General features: G+C 42.0%; 2 protein-coding genes across 3 annotated transcripts in view; both read right to left on the bottom strand.

Moving 5' to 3' along the window:
• celf1 (cugbp, Elav-like family member 1) overlaps positions 1 to 5,238 on the bottom strand; it is a 36,919-nt gene extending 31,681 nt beyond the window's left edge. Inside the window, exon 1 of the mRNA XM_079665711.1 lies at positions 5,053 to 5,238. The gene's annotated coding sequence lies outside the window, so the exon portion shown is untranslated. The remainder of the gene's footprint in view (positions 1 to 5,052) is intronic.
• Positions 5,239 to 6,674: 1,436 nt separating this feature from the next.
• mtfmt (mitochondrial methionyl-tRNA formyltransferase) lies at positions 6,675 to 13,520 on the bottom strand. Of its 2 annotated transcripts, XM_079666193.1 has the most exons (9): positions 13,168 to 13,516; positions 12,741 to 12,938; positions 10,489 to 10,611; positions 10,293 to 10,395; positions 10,148 to 10,223; positions 9,977 to 10,068; positions 9,819 to 9,897; positions 9,075 to 9,148; positions 6,675 to 7,607 (listed from the first exon to the last, which is right to left on the bottom strand). In XM_079666193.1, exons 1-9 carry the CDS (start codon positions 13,323 to 13,325, stop codon positions 7,425 to 7,427), a joined length of 1,086 nt encoding a protein of 361 aa, XP_079522319.1. In that variant the 5' UTR covers positions 13,326 to 13,516; the 3' UTR covers positions 6,675 to 7,424. The 2 variants fall into 2 exon arrangements, with proteins under 2 accessions (XP_079522319.1, XP_079522320.1); XM_079666194.1 differs by lacking the exon at positions 12,741 to 12,938 and having other exon boundaries at positions 13,168 to 13,520.
• Positions 13,521 to 13,987: the final 467 nt, after the last annotated feature.

The following is a 13,987-nucleotide window of genomic DNA, read 5'->3' as shown; positions in this document are numbered from 1 at the left end:
AGCTGGAGGAGGTCGGTCCAAAACCACGACGCAGCTGTGACGCAGCGCAGACGGACCCGGTGGAATCTAGGGGTAACGGCCCCTACAAACGGCGGCGTGCGTTGACGCTTCAACGCTTCTGCCCATTCACTTTGAATGGGGTGACGTCACGATTCGGTGAACTGAACTGCACAATTAATTATAATAATTACTTAATACGCAATTATTGCTTAAGCCTTAGGCTTGTTTGAGACGCGTTGCGGCTCGCCTCGAAAGTAGACGAGAATAGCCGATCGCAGCCGGGGGAGGTCTCAAAAAGCTCGCCTGAAGTCGGACAGCTCCAAGTCGGCTTCTTCTTCTTCTCTCAGTTTTTTGGCGGATTGCAAACAACTTTAAGGTGCATACCGCCACCTCCGGAGTCGGCTTGACTAAGTTTGCATTTATAAAGAATGCACACATGTGTTTAATCGTTAATGTCAGATATGTACTAAGTAAATACATTTGTTCCTGCTCAAGATTAGATTCAACTCTATTGTTATTGCACATATTACAGGTACTGAGACAACGAAATGCAGTTTAGCTCCTAACCAGGAGTGCAACAAGCAGTAAAGTGAAAAGTAATGTACAGAATCTACAGAATAAAAGATAGAATGAAGTGAATGATGAATAAACAGTGAGGGGTATGAATACACTAGATATACACAGCAGCCTGTGAGCAGTATGAACAGTGTGTATGAATATGCTAATATATATAAAGTATAAAAATGGTAAGCAGTGCAAGTATAGTATAACATATATAGATATTCATTTCATGATGATAAACATTGTGGAACAATGAGGAAAAATGTGAATGGAAGTGGCTACGTAAAACTGACACCAAACAACAACAAACTTTTGCCGAGCCAATTGGAGAGTTTCATCAGCAGCACTTGGTAAAAACCACCAATGAGCGCTCAGCTCGAGATACCAGCGAGTCGTTTCCCATCAAGCATTTCGCCTCCGCAGCCCGTGGAGAGGAACTGCGCCACCTCGCCACGCCTCGCTCTCAAGGCTGCGGGCGTCTTTGTCCCGCGAGATTTCAACGTCTCATGTGAGCGAGCCTCCAGAGCAAGTCGGACAAAATGACTAACCATCATGCAACGCACGAGCAAGACGTTGATCGAAATTGCGCAGGTCTGCGCAGGTCTCGCTTGTCTCAAACAAGCCTCTTCTCTCCCGGTGCTCGCTGCAAAAGTAGAGCAATGTTCTACTTTTGACGCCTCGACGGAGGCGTCAGCCAATCTAATCATATGCCAGTACAAGCTCTAGCCAATCAAACCGCGTGCTTGTGTGTCTGGGGCGGGAGATTCATGTGATTGATTGTTGGTCGAGTTTGAGCCCCCCCGCCCCCCGCCGGCAGGCGACAACTTACGCCGCCGTGTGTAGGCAGAGTTTGGGTCTGTGTTTCAGTGTTCACCGGGGAAACAAAGCAATGCTAAAACCCTATTGTGACTCAGGCCAGTTAAATAAAGTTAGTTGTGACACAAAATGTCCACAGGATAAATGATGATTTAGTCAAAACACAGCTGGTGATTAAAAGGGTAGCTGTCATGTATGAAGGTAGATATGCTGCAAAATGCGAGAGCTTGTAAAAACTGATGAGCACATTTACACTTGTATAAAATATACATGTATCTGTGAACCAAATTTGAAGTCACAGAAGAAGAAAAAAGGTTTCGTAGCTTGTAGAAAAAAAATGAACTTAGTGATGAAATGCTCACTTGCAGAAAAATATATATTTTTAAAATATATTTTCCATTACAACTGCAACTTGTTTATTACAACCTCTCAAATCAATCATTACAACTTCACGAATCTGCTTTGTGGCAGTATAAATCGACGAATCTGCGGCCTTGACTTTTGCTACACTTCTTGCGATGATAGTAATTTTCACCTATAGATGTGGGGGGACTGGAGGCAGGGGGGTTGGAGTGAAAGTGCGCAGCTCGAGGCCCAAGCTCGGGTCAGTCACACAGAAACAAGTGACTACTGTTGCCCCTTTCACACCAACGCAGCTCCCGTTCTAGCTCCGTGCTTCGCTCACAACCAGAGGCGCGGGAAGGTATTTTGAGTGGGGGTTGCTGAGGTGCTGGACTCCAGTGAACACTATTACGGGCACGGAGCACGCACCAAAAAACTCGCCACAAGCAAACACACAGTAAACCCGCGACTGTTACAATGAAGGCTCGATAATCAGCTCACGGCATATAGGCAGGGGTAAAGTGCTACTTTTTACGAGTGGGGAGCGGACCTCACCTCCTCTAGGGGGGTCCGGGGGGATGCTCCCCCGGGAAGATTTTTTTTAAATATTGAAGTTAAAAGCATCAATCTGGTGCACTTTGAGAGCAACATTAAGAGATCTATGGATACATCTCTCAACACCCAGATGAAACACAACTGTAAGCAGATATTCTTTTTCTTTATGGATATTTTACAAATCACTCCCCTTTCAAACTGAATTCTTGTTTTACTGCCATATAGTATTTCATAACTGTTTTTCCTTTATTCTCTTATTTTTTTTATAACTATAATGATCATATGAAGGTGTGCCGCGGAAATAATCTTTTGAATAATTTTTGACCAAACCGTTTGAGACCTTTGAGATAACTTAGACTAAAGTTAACTATCTAAACACTCAGAGAGTCCTTTAGCTCACCTGAGCCTCTCAGTCTGAGAGGAGAGCTCTCCTCCAGCTTGTTGTGGAACAAACAGCTCCGTATGTCCGTTAGTGCAGCTAGCTAACCAGATGCTAACAACACGGTCCCTGCTGCTGGCACCGGTCCCTCTCTCTCTCCCCCTCTCTCACACACACACTAAATGCGCTATTTCCGCACACACAAAGAGCCGCGAGCTTGAATGACACAAGCACACTTTTATTTCCATGCAACTCTCTGATTGGTCTGGTGTCTTGCCTCTGTTGCATTCACTGAACACGGGAAATGACAGTCCTGCCGTCCTTTCTAGTGTCTTGATGAGGTTCACGTAAAGCACGGTTAATGTATTATATTATTGAGGTAGAATTGTCCGGGGCTACAGAAAAAACATTCGGGGCAGGCCAAAATATTATTTTACCAACAATGTGGAATCAGATTATGCACAGCGGGAGCAGCAATAACCGTTAAATAATAATTCAGACAGGGGAGCTACGCACCCCCTGCCTGCCGCTAGGGGGTGCTGCAGCGCCCTCAGCACCCCCCTTCCCGCGCCCATGCTCACAACAACAACAATGGGGGACTGCGTCGGATCGTGTTACTTTTAATCATACAAAGCCAGATTAAATTAAATAACTACTTCTCCAACCTTATACTTTTCTCCAGAGTGCCGTGGTTCATTGCTTATTAATGTGTTGCGGCATTTACCGACCGCTGCAGTGCTGCTCTTCCACTGGAGTTTATTAGCTCACAGCAGCGGCCGCTGTAAAGTATTCACTGTCTGACTGTCACACAAGCAGCTGATAAATATCCCCAATTCCCCAAGTGAATGTGTGTCAGTCTGAATTTACGCTGTTTGGCATCACAACGCTGTTATGAAAGTTTCTCAGGTATAAAATGGGTGATGTTAGCATAGCAACCGAAGCTACACTGACTATATTGACTAGGCTACTTGTTGCTTTAACTTGTGGCATAAGCCGTTTTCTACAGGCAAATTTTACCGGCGTATTTTTCATTATGATTCTAGTCGGACATGACAACCTTTGCAGCCCATGTATTGATTCCATCTGATAGCTGCTATAATACAAAACAAAACGTCTGCCCCCTTCACAATGATCAATAACAGCGAACGGAAGGTCAAAGTAAGGAACAAATAAACAGTCTCACACGAAGCCTGGTTAGTGTTGCCTGACATTATAAAGTGTGTTTTTTTTTGTGTGTGTGGTTGCGTTCTAGTCACTTTGCTCAGCGCTACCGCTTGTTTCAACTTGTATTTGCCGTACTCGCCATAAACTGTTAGTTCAGATTAATCTCGCCCACCTCCGACGTAAGCGTGACGTATGCGGTTCTTGTCTCTAGACTAGACAGACACTTTTTTCGAGTTTGGTAAGAACCGGTTTTCGGGGGAAAGAGCCGGCTCCACTGTGGCGCGAACAGGAAAAACCCGTGCTTATCAGGCACAAGCAAAAGTCAAGGCCGCCGTTTTATACTGCCACAGAGCAGATTTGTCAAGTTATAATGACTGATTTGAGAGGTTGTAATAACCAGGTTGCAGTTGTAATGGAAAATATATTTAAAAAAAAAAAAATTCTGCAAGTGAATATTTCATCACTAAGTTCATATTTTTTCTACAAACTTCAACACTTTTTCTTCTGTGACTTCAAATTTGGTTCACAGATACGTGGATATTTTATACAAGTGTAAAGGTATGCCTAAACTCAGATTTTTTTTCTGCAAGTGCTCACATCAGGTTTTACACGCTCTTGCATTTTGCACCATATCTACCTTCATATCATGGTCCATCAATAAAAACGATTTCATGACTAGTTCAGTTGTATGACAACATAAATAAACAAATGTGGTAAGGCAAACATTGATACCCAAAGCCATTTGGTCTTAATAACTCAAAGTAATTTAGATAATTGAGTGCTGTCTTAGCATTAGACATAGGCTACTCTTGAAAAGTATGAAGAAGAAAGTATTTAGACAGTAATACCTTATGCCAGAAGTGTTTAGAACCAGCCTTTCAGCAGGGTCCTGTGAGGGACATGCTAACAGAGAGGAGTGACTGTGGCCACTTCCGGGTTTGGTGACATTCTCTTTAACAGACCTCTGAAATGCGAAGCGTAACGTTACCGGGGCTGCTTCACGGCTCCTCAAACAGCTGACATCATACCGTACTGCTGTAAACCACAGCAACTCTAACATGACGTCATTTCATAAACACATTACTGTCATATTTTTCAACCCATAACAGTGGATACTACGCCGAGCTTTACACTAGCGCAAGCTTCATTATTAAGACAACAACTGACAGCTACACACTGGGACTGTTATGGTAACGTTAGCTAGCTACAACAGCGTCTAATAATTTCAAACTTACCCGTGTTTCTACGCCACTGTTAATTTGACTTGTGCTTAAAACAAAATGTCGTGTTGGTCTGGTCAGCTTACAGTATAACGCTAAGCATGCTGTGTCTGGAGAGAGGCGGGCTGCTACACTGGAGAAGTTGTGCTCTGTCACTTTAGGTTCAGCTAGCAGTCACCGTGTAAAATGGAAGTCTCTCTGAACCGTTACCACAGGAGGGGGGGGGGGGGAGCAGAGCCAACATGATAAGGGCTATTTCCTTCAGCATAAGTTTTATTGACTTTAAGTAGAGTTATACTTTAATGTTAAACATTGCGCATTACCTTTAATTGATTTGTAGTTTTCCTCAAAGGGAAGTGAAAGTGCACTTGACAGCTCGCTGAGTTAGAGTGGGACGTGGTACAGTCCAGAGAAACAGCATGATCATCTCCAGACAGTCTGTCCAGCTTAATCAGCTTCATGTTTTATTAAAAGATCAGATCACCTTTATTGATGGCCAGAAGGAAAATGTTGGTGTTGCAGTAGAGAAGATAAATACGTATCTTACATGGAGAAAGGTCAAAATAGAGCCAAAACTAAAAAAGTGTAATTAAATAGGAACTACAATAGAGCAATTAGACTCTAAATTGAAATGTAAACATTATACAAGCAGTATCCAACACCAGAGTGTTCAGTGCAAAATGTTATTTTATAATTTTTTTATTATTATATGCAGAAGCAACATCTTTACAAGAAAACACATGTTCCAGCTGTCATATTCAATATAAAAGTGAATATCTTCAGCACAAGAATTAAGTAAGTGAGTCATAAATAGCCAATCCCAAATGTACCATGTGATCATTAAAAACTTAAAACATAACTAAAAACATACAGCAACTAATGTGGAGATGCAATACATGTAATGCATCTCCACATGCCTTGTCCTACTGGATCCTGCGGTTAGTGTTGTTGATGCATTCTGTGCCAGCTTGTCCTTAAAAACCCTGAGCAGAACCAGAGCTGTTCACGCTGAAAGGAATCTTTGTTTAAATTAACCTTTTCCAACACTTTGGCCAGACACTGAGGAGATGAGACATTTACCTATAACGAAGGCATTGATGCAGTGGCAATGGTTAGATCTTGAGTGAAACTAGTAAGCAAGATTTATTGAGCAAAACTCAGAGGCTCTGTGTGTCTCTGTCTGTGGTTGGATCTCAATCTCCTGCTCTTTATGTAAATAATTATGTACGTCATTTGCGGACATAAACAATATACTTTTATGAAAATATTAATTGTATTGATGTTTGTGTATAAATTATGAATTCATGTTATGACAGAAGCGTGTGATGACTACAGTCTTTGAGTGCTATGAGCCGACTTTGCCTACACCTACAGGGGTATTGGTAAGGAGGCATGATGTGTTTCAGAGCATACTTTGACTCATCCCACAGAGGGGACATTCACAGGGACATTCAACCTTCAAATGAAAGGTCACTGTATTTGGGCCAGGGAGTTGCAGAGCTAACCCCATCACACACAAGATTTACTGTCTTTTCAATAAATATTTTCTGTGTCGGATTCCTTCATTTTCCAGAAGCCTATTGGTGAGCAGGTCATCACGTTGAATGGTTTGCCACTTTCAAAAAAGTGTGTGGGAATTATTTTTCTGATATGTTTATTTTCATTATTGCGCCTTTGAAACAAAGGTCTGGGAACAGGATTTTTAAATGGATGGAAAAAGGCATCATGTCCTCGCTGCCATTTATTCAGGGCATGAAGACAATCCACTCATGATGAGAAGTATGTGTTATACTGTATGTTCCACAGGTCTCCCTCCACATAATGCTTGCCTCTAACATATGACCTTGTATCCTGTCACAGCTGGCATATTGAGGGTAAATCATTCTTACAATACTTATAACATTGTTCTTATTATTCAAAACTCAAGTGATTGCATCCCAAGACAATTGTCTTGGGATGCAGATACAAGTCTGTTGTTAATTAACAATGCATTTTATGTAGCCAAACATAAATATATATACAAGTTGTTGTCTTTATCAGTGTGAATTCATGTTAACCTGATACAAGTCCGCAGCTGTCGGACTGTGAAGCTGCAATCAGATTGTGAGCTAAATGAAATCAGCTAAATTGCATCAGCAAGCTAACACGCTAACAATGCTAATGTTTGAAGTGTAATACGTTTTCTGTCTTAGTTCTAATAGAAATAAACAGTTCCTGATTGTTCCTGAAATAAATCAACAGCAATATCATTTATTGCAATAAAAGCAAAGTATAGTACAACTACAGTCACACTGTACCTGCAGATGTCTTAAACAGACAGAGTAACACACGAAATACAGTAAATCCCAGCAGCTGATATCTGTAGTGTTCATATTGAAGAGGAAACGTCATGACGTAGAGTTCTCTCTCATGTCCTTTGCGTCTCCTCCATGTTTCCTGGTGATGAACTGTGCTCTGGTGATGTCACAGGCTGACTTCCTGTGCAGGGTCTGGTGCAGGTAGCCGTTATAGAAGTCCCCTGCGGTCAGCCTCTTCTTCAGGACCACAGACCTGAAGCCCACCCAGCCGTCCTGGAGCAGGGAGCACACATTAACACAAAGAAGAGGGCTGCACAAATTCACTTACATTGAGTAAATAGGGCTTTCATTATATTTGACATACATTTGTTCAGCTTTAATACGAAAGGGGAAAAACACAGGGGCCAGCAACTGAAGATGAAACATATGTGAATTTGTTATAATTATAAATACATTATTGCAAGCTCACAATCTGATCCAGTGTTTGTGACAACAATGTTGTACAATAACACAATATATACTTTACTATTACTACGGTCATCTGACAGCTACCTCATTATGTGTATCATGTATTTGAACATCCAGCGTCCAGTGGCTTTTTTCAGCTACTTCTTGATAACACATTTAGTTTTCTCTGAAATGCTGATCACCCAGTTTCCTCCTATAACAGTTTGAACTAATCCTGCTTCCTGAATCACGGCCCAGATTATTCAGTATATCACTGGAATAAAAAACGAGTCACTTTGTGATTGTGTTTCAGTCCTTGAAACTCGGGAATTACATAATAAGTGCTGCAAACTAAAACTGAATAGAGTGAATGCAGCCAGGGACGGCCTTATGTTAAAACAGTTCCTGTTGTAACCACTAGATGTCACGATTACCATGGCAGCAGTAACAAGAAAGCATACAGAGGACACTGGCCGTTTCTCAATGTCGAGTATACCTGCTGCAGAGCCACTAATTTCAAGTATACTACGTCATCGAGTGGCGCCGAATGCTGGGAATTTAACATGCATTTAAACAGTTCTTCGGCGCCACTCGAGGACGTATACTGAAATAGTGGCTCTGCAGCAGCTCTACTCGACATGGAGAAACGGCCAGTGAATGCAGCAGATCCCAGACACTAGAGACACTCGGGTGTGTCTGTTTCATTTGCCAAGAGTCCATGCTGTGATGGAAAAACATAAAGAAAAAAACATTTGTGAACTTATTGTAGAATGGCTTGAATAAATGATATTCATTTTTCCATTGGAGAGATCATCATATCTTTTTAAGAGGATCCTGGTTAGTTTGTTAGGGACTGAGCCGAAAGAGCACTATGGGAGTAAGAAATATAGCTCAATAAGAACTCACATGTGGTTAGCGCACAAGATTGTGACTACTGCTGCTTTGTTTGTTCTGTGTATGTTAGTGTATATTGTATTAAGTGTAGGTCTTTGTATTGTATGAGTTTATGAACAAAGACTTTTTGATGCAGTCCTTCAGCAGGGCAGGGGGAGTCTGCAGTCAACTGCTCAGCAGGGCTTAGTCACAGATTACGCACACTGAAGCCTCACCTTTCTTTGAAATACAAATGGTATGTGACCATGCTGCACACTCCACACCAATTTACGAAAAGGCTTTACAGACATTATTTGAGGGACATTTGGATATTATGTCAAAACGCAAATAGAAATATAGCAATACAGCTGTGCATGGGGGGGGGCAGTAAAGAGGACCAGGTGTGTGAGTGAAACACACCTTACAGCTCACAGCCAGAGTGTTGGACTCCTTCAGGTAGCTCACTGAGCCAGGGGGCCATCTGCTCCTCTCATCTGCAAACAGAGGGATCAATGACACACGAACAACACACTTTTCAGAGGAGAGAGAACACAATCTCAGAAAATATGTTAGGCTACACTCGCAGACTGGTTGAACTAATGTTGTGCATTAACAAAGCTGTGTGCATTGTGTTGCGTTTGCTTGCTACGGGAGATATTACATGCATTGCGTTAGTGATGCAGGAGGTCTGAAGAGGAAGATTATTTTATTTGGCTCCAAAAGAAGCCTTATATAAAATCACAGGTAGCAGACATTAATGTTCACCATATTATTCGTCGGTATACATTTTATCTGTGTATCAAATACACTATAATTCATTTAAATGCTCACTACTGATTGGCTAAAGTTGTTTGACACTGCTGGTTTATTGCAGCTAATGGAACACCAATGAGAGGATTGAATGATCCATTTATATTTATCACACATGAATAATTATTAAATCAAGCTCACTTTCAGCAAAGTTAAAATTGAGGAGCTGTACAATGTTGAGTAGTCACTTTTGTATTCAACTTTTCACATCAACAGCATTTTTATTTGTAATTATTCATAGGCAGAAGTAGCACATTTGTTTACCTTGTACAGTAGAAGAGAAAAGACACACTGGCATCATTCAGGAAACTATCCAAAAACACGAAATGTTCCAATATGATTAACCAAACTTACCTAATAATGAAATGTGACATCTTCCTACAAAATCCAGCAGTTTTATGGTCCTGCCCATCCACGTAGTCCTCAGAGGAATCTGATTGGAAGAGAAGCATCATCAGAGACATGCAGCGTGCTTCATTCCTCAAAGCCTACATGTCTCCATGGTTCATTACCCGGGAGCCGATGGCGCAATGCAGACAGCTGATCTGATCACAGGTCTGCTCCTCCCACTCCACCCAGCTCATGGAGGCATTGATTTTGGGGGCTATATTTGGAAATGAATGTGTAAGTATGAAGAAGTTTTATGTAGCATGACTGTACCTGTGTAATTCAGAGCTACGTACCAAATGTTCCCCCGCTCTGGCTTTGCTCTCTTTTATGAGCTATTCTCTCAGACAGAGTCCTCAGGGTATCAAGCAGCTGCAAAACAAACACACACAGTCAGCTTACTGGGAGCAGACAGACACCTGAGATGTTCAATACACCCACCAGGTGTGCTCCTTTAGAGGAGAGGGCCGCTTCCAGCTGCTCTGCAGTGCAGCCTTCAGGGACCTGATGGAGCTCCTGCTGGAGGAGGGGGCCCACATCAAACCTGGGGGGGGGGGGGGAGACATTCTTAATCTCTGTGTGATGGCAGATGGTCTGATGGTGGAATGTAGAATCAGGAGCTTTCCCCTCAGGTTACCTGTGAGGGCGGATCTGGATGATGGAGACCCCCGTCACAGCATCACCATGCATGATGGTGTGGAAGATGGGGGCCGGACCCCTCCACCTAGGCAACAGGCTGGGGTGAACATTCAGAATCCCACTGCAGAGCAAACACACACTTTATAAACATAGGTACACAACACACAGCTGGAATATTAATAGATAAAACATTATTTGTAATCAGTGTTGGGTGTAACGCGTTACAAAAGTAACGGAGTTACAGTAATATATTACTTTTTGCTGTAACGAAGTAATGTAACTCATTACTAATGAAATGTGGGTAACATATTACCCGTTACAATTCTCAGTAACGCAGTTACAACACATTTTAACCCGAAATTAAATGGTGTTTTGTTTTTTAAGAATGTACTAACATAGCGAGACATTCCGACACCGGAACAAATTGTGCGGGTAGATTAGTAAACCTGGTGTTTACCCTTCAGGCTTCGCGTCGAGATCTTCGGGGAAGTTGAACGTTATGCAACCATTCAAAAAAGAGAACGTAGTGAAAAATACAAACAACAAATTGTGTCAGGTGCGCGTGACCTGCTCCGCTGCACGTGCATCATTTCCAAAGTGCTTCCACAGCAGTGACACACATCTGATCTGTGGATAATCATTTATACGAAAATGGTTAAAGCAACCATCACTAAACGCCAGCAACACTGCATCTACTGCAGACAGTAGCAACAGGTCAGATGCGGACATCACGTTACCCTCCGTTGTGGACACTAGCTTACTCCCTCCCGCCTGACTCGCCAGCCCCGGAGCAGCAGTCTTCATCGCCCGAAACTACGCCGCCCCTCTGCGGCCCGCAGGTGCCAGGTATATCTAAACAACTACCCGCCTGTACAGTGGGGTAAGGCGGTCATTTTGCAGCTTGTGGTATAAAAATAGACAATGGCTAGAATATTCATGTGAAAATAGTACCATATTCTGACATGCCTCTAGAAATGTTGGGTCAAAAATAATGCATACAATAGCACAGATGCCTTCACCACGAATGGCTACAAAAATATCTCATATCCCAAGCTTATTATCAACGAGCTAATGTTGCAGCTGAAATGTTCTCCAGGTCACAAAGTCAACCTCACATGATGATGTGATACCAGTTTTCAAACACAGTAAATATTCTCTTCCCAGCGTATATGATGGGACCAAGGTGATGATGTAGTAGGCTACATGGTTTTAATAATACTTTTGCCTTTCAATGTTTGCCATTTCAAACCATGAGCATGGTTTAAATAATATTTGCCTTGATTTACAATATGTTAACCTTCATTATAGTCCTTGACAGCGGTCTGTACTGCTGTATTAACAACGTGTCACATGTTAAGAATTTACAATCAGAATGGAGTATTCAACTAAGCCGTGTAATACAAGTTGTTAGTAGCCTTAAGGGCCTACACAGTTGTTATGCTATACCACATTGCCCTTCACTGGATGCATAATGAGCTGCACTAAACTACATTTTAGCATTTAAAATACCTAGCTATTCTTTTGAGGTTATTTCGGTGAAAGTAACTAAAAAGTAACTAAAGTAGTGTAACTCATTACATTTCAGAGACAGTAATATTGTAATGTAACTTATTACTTTCAAAAGAGAGTAATAAGTAATATGTAATATATTACATTTTGGAAGTAACTTGCCCAACACTGTTTGTAATGCCTTTAGATAATAAACATCATCACATTCCAGGAGCTTAAAGAGGGACTAACCTGGGAATTCATTTATCCCAAAGTCATTTATGCCATCTTTTATTTTGTTAATGTTATTGACACTAGCAGTGTAATTCTTTTTTTTTTCTTATTTAAAAAAATCTGTTACTCATAACTTCTTATAGTTTTGAAATGATCATACAAATTGAAACATTATTTTAAAGTATTCTTACAAAATCCAATAATTGTATGTTCAGATGAGTAAATAATACAAGTATTATTATCTATAGCAAGTTTTGTCTTGGCCATCATTTATAATAATAATAATAATGGTCCAAATGTAAATGTACGTTAAATCTATTTTTAAAGACGTGTCCACACTGAGATCTGTGTTACTTTAGAATCAGAATATCTCTATAGTCATCATACTTAGGTATACCATCTCCAAGGCTTCTCTCAATGCAGGACAATGTTAAGAGGCCACAGATACCAAACTGAAGGCTTTAATTAAGCCTGGACCTCCAGCAGGGTGCACTCTTCAGGTTTAGCTACATTATGAAAGCAGCTCACTGTGGGAACTTGTTGATGAGCTTCTCGGGGAGCAAACAGCCGAAGGACACCACCACCCCCACATCAAACTGTCCATCCACAGAGTGGGTGGGCCAGCTGTGGACTGGGAGCTGGTTCTGTAGAGCGAACCTCTTCACCGGGACGTCCCCCGGCAGAGCCACCACCTCAAGGGTCTCCACCACCCCCCCACTGGAGCTCCTACACATTACATGGAGGTTTTGAACATTTCATCACTAAATTCATTTTTTTCCTACAAGCTACAACACTTTTTTTTCTGTGGCTTCAAATTTGGTTCACAGATACGTGGATATTTTTATACAAGTATAAATGTATGCACACTAGCTCAGACTTTTTTTCTGCAAGTGCTCACATCAGGTTTTACACGCTCTCGCATTTTCCACCATATCTACCTTGATACAGGACTCACCTATTGGATGTGAGCACTTTCAGAGACTCCACAGCGAAGTGGTCTGAGCCGAAGAACAGCAGCCTCCAGGGGGGTCCCGAGGAGGAGAGCCTGCGGGCCGCTGGCCTCCCCCCGGCCCGCAGGTAGCGCAGCGCCACGGTCCTGCCCAGCAACCACATTCTGACAAAGGCTCCACTCACTGCGACATGTCTCCAGGGTCAGAGCGGGCTTTGGCTACGTTTCTGTCACTGTTGGTAGTTTGTCCTAAATGTGTGTATAGGACGTCGCCATGTTTTCCACTACACTTCCGCCTGCGTCTTCTTCTTCTGTGGATTCGGCAGATAGGACACAGTAATGTTGCTCTGCTGCCCTCTAATGGTACTGTCCAGTTATCCAAGCCCAGAGCCCCGAGCTACTGTAGCCCAGAGCCATAGTATACAACCTGATCTCACCAGAATGCGTGACTCCTCCACGACTCCTTAACACCGAATTGCGTGGTGGAGTCACGGAATCTTTTATATTTGCGTGTCGGCACCACGCAAACAACCCCAATGTAAAGTGAATGAGGCTCCTTTGACGTGGTGCACACACGCATTTCTACAACGTCCTGCAGTGAGCTTTTTATTCTATAAAACGTTTTAAAAAACTACTTTATAGCTTGTAGTAACTCACGGGAGGCTTCTTTTATTTTATTTGTATTCATAATCATTTTTATTTTTCGTCAGAATGTATTATGGTGCATTATTTACCAATGTTTGTTCTCAAAAAACGGTGCATTTTTATTAAATTAGTTATTTTTTAAGGAAGGCCAGAGCTTCAGCTGTGTCAACTAGATTGTTCC

The sequence above is a fragment of the Notothenia rossii genome, assembly GCF_949606895.1.
Source record: "Notothenia rossii genome assembly, chromosome: 2".
Taxonomy (NCBI): Eukaryota; Metazoa; Chordata; class Actinopteri; order Perciformes; family Nototheniidae; genus Notothenia; species Notothenia rossii.
This window is presented reverse-complemented; position numbering and strand designations above follow the sequence as displayed.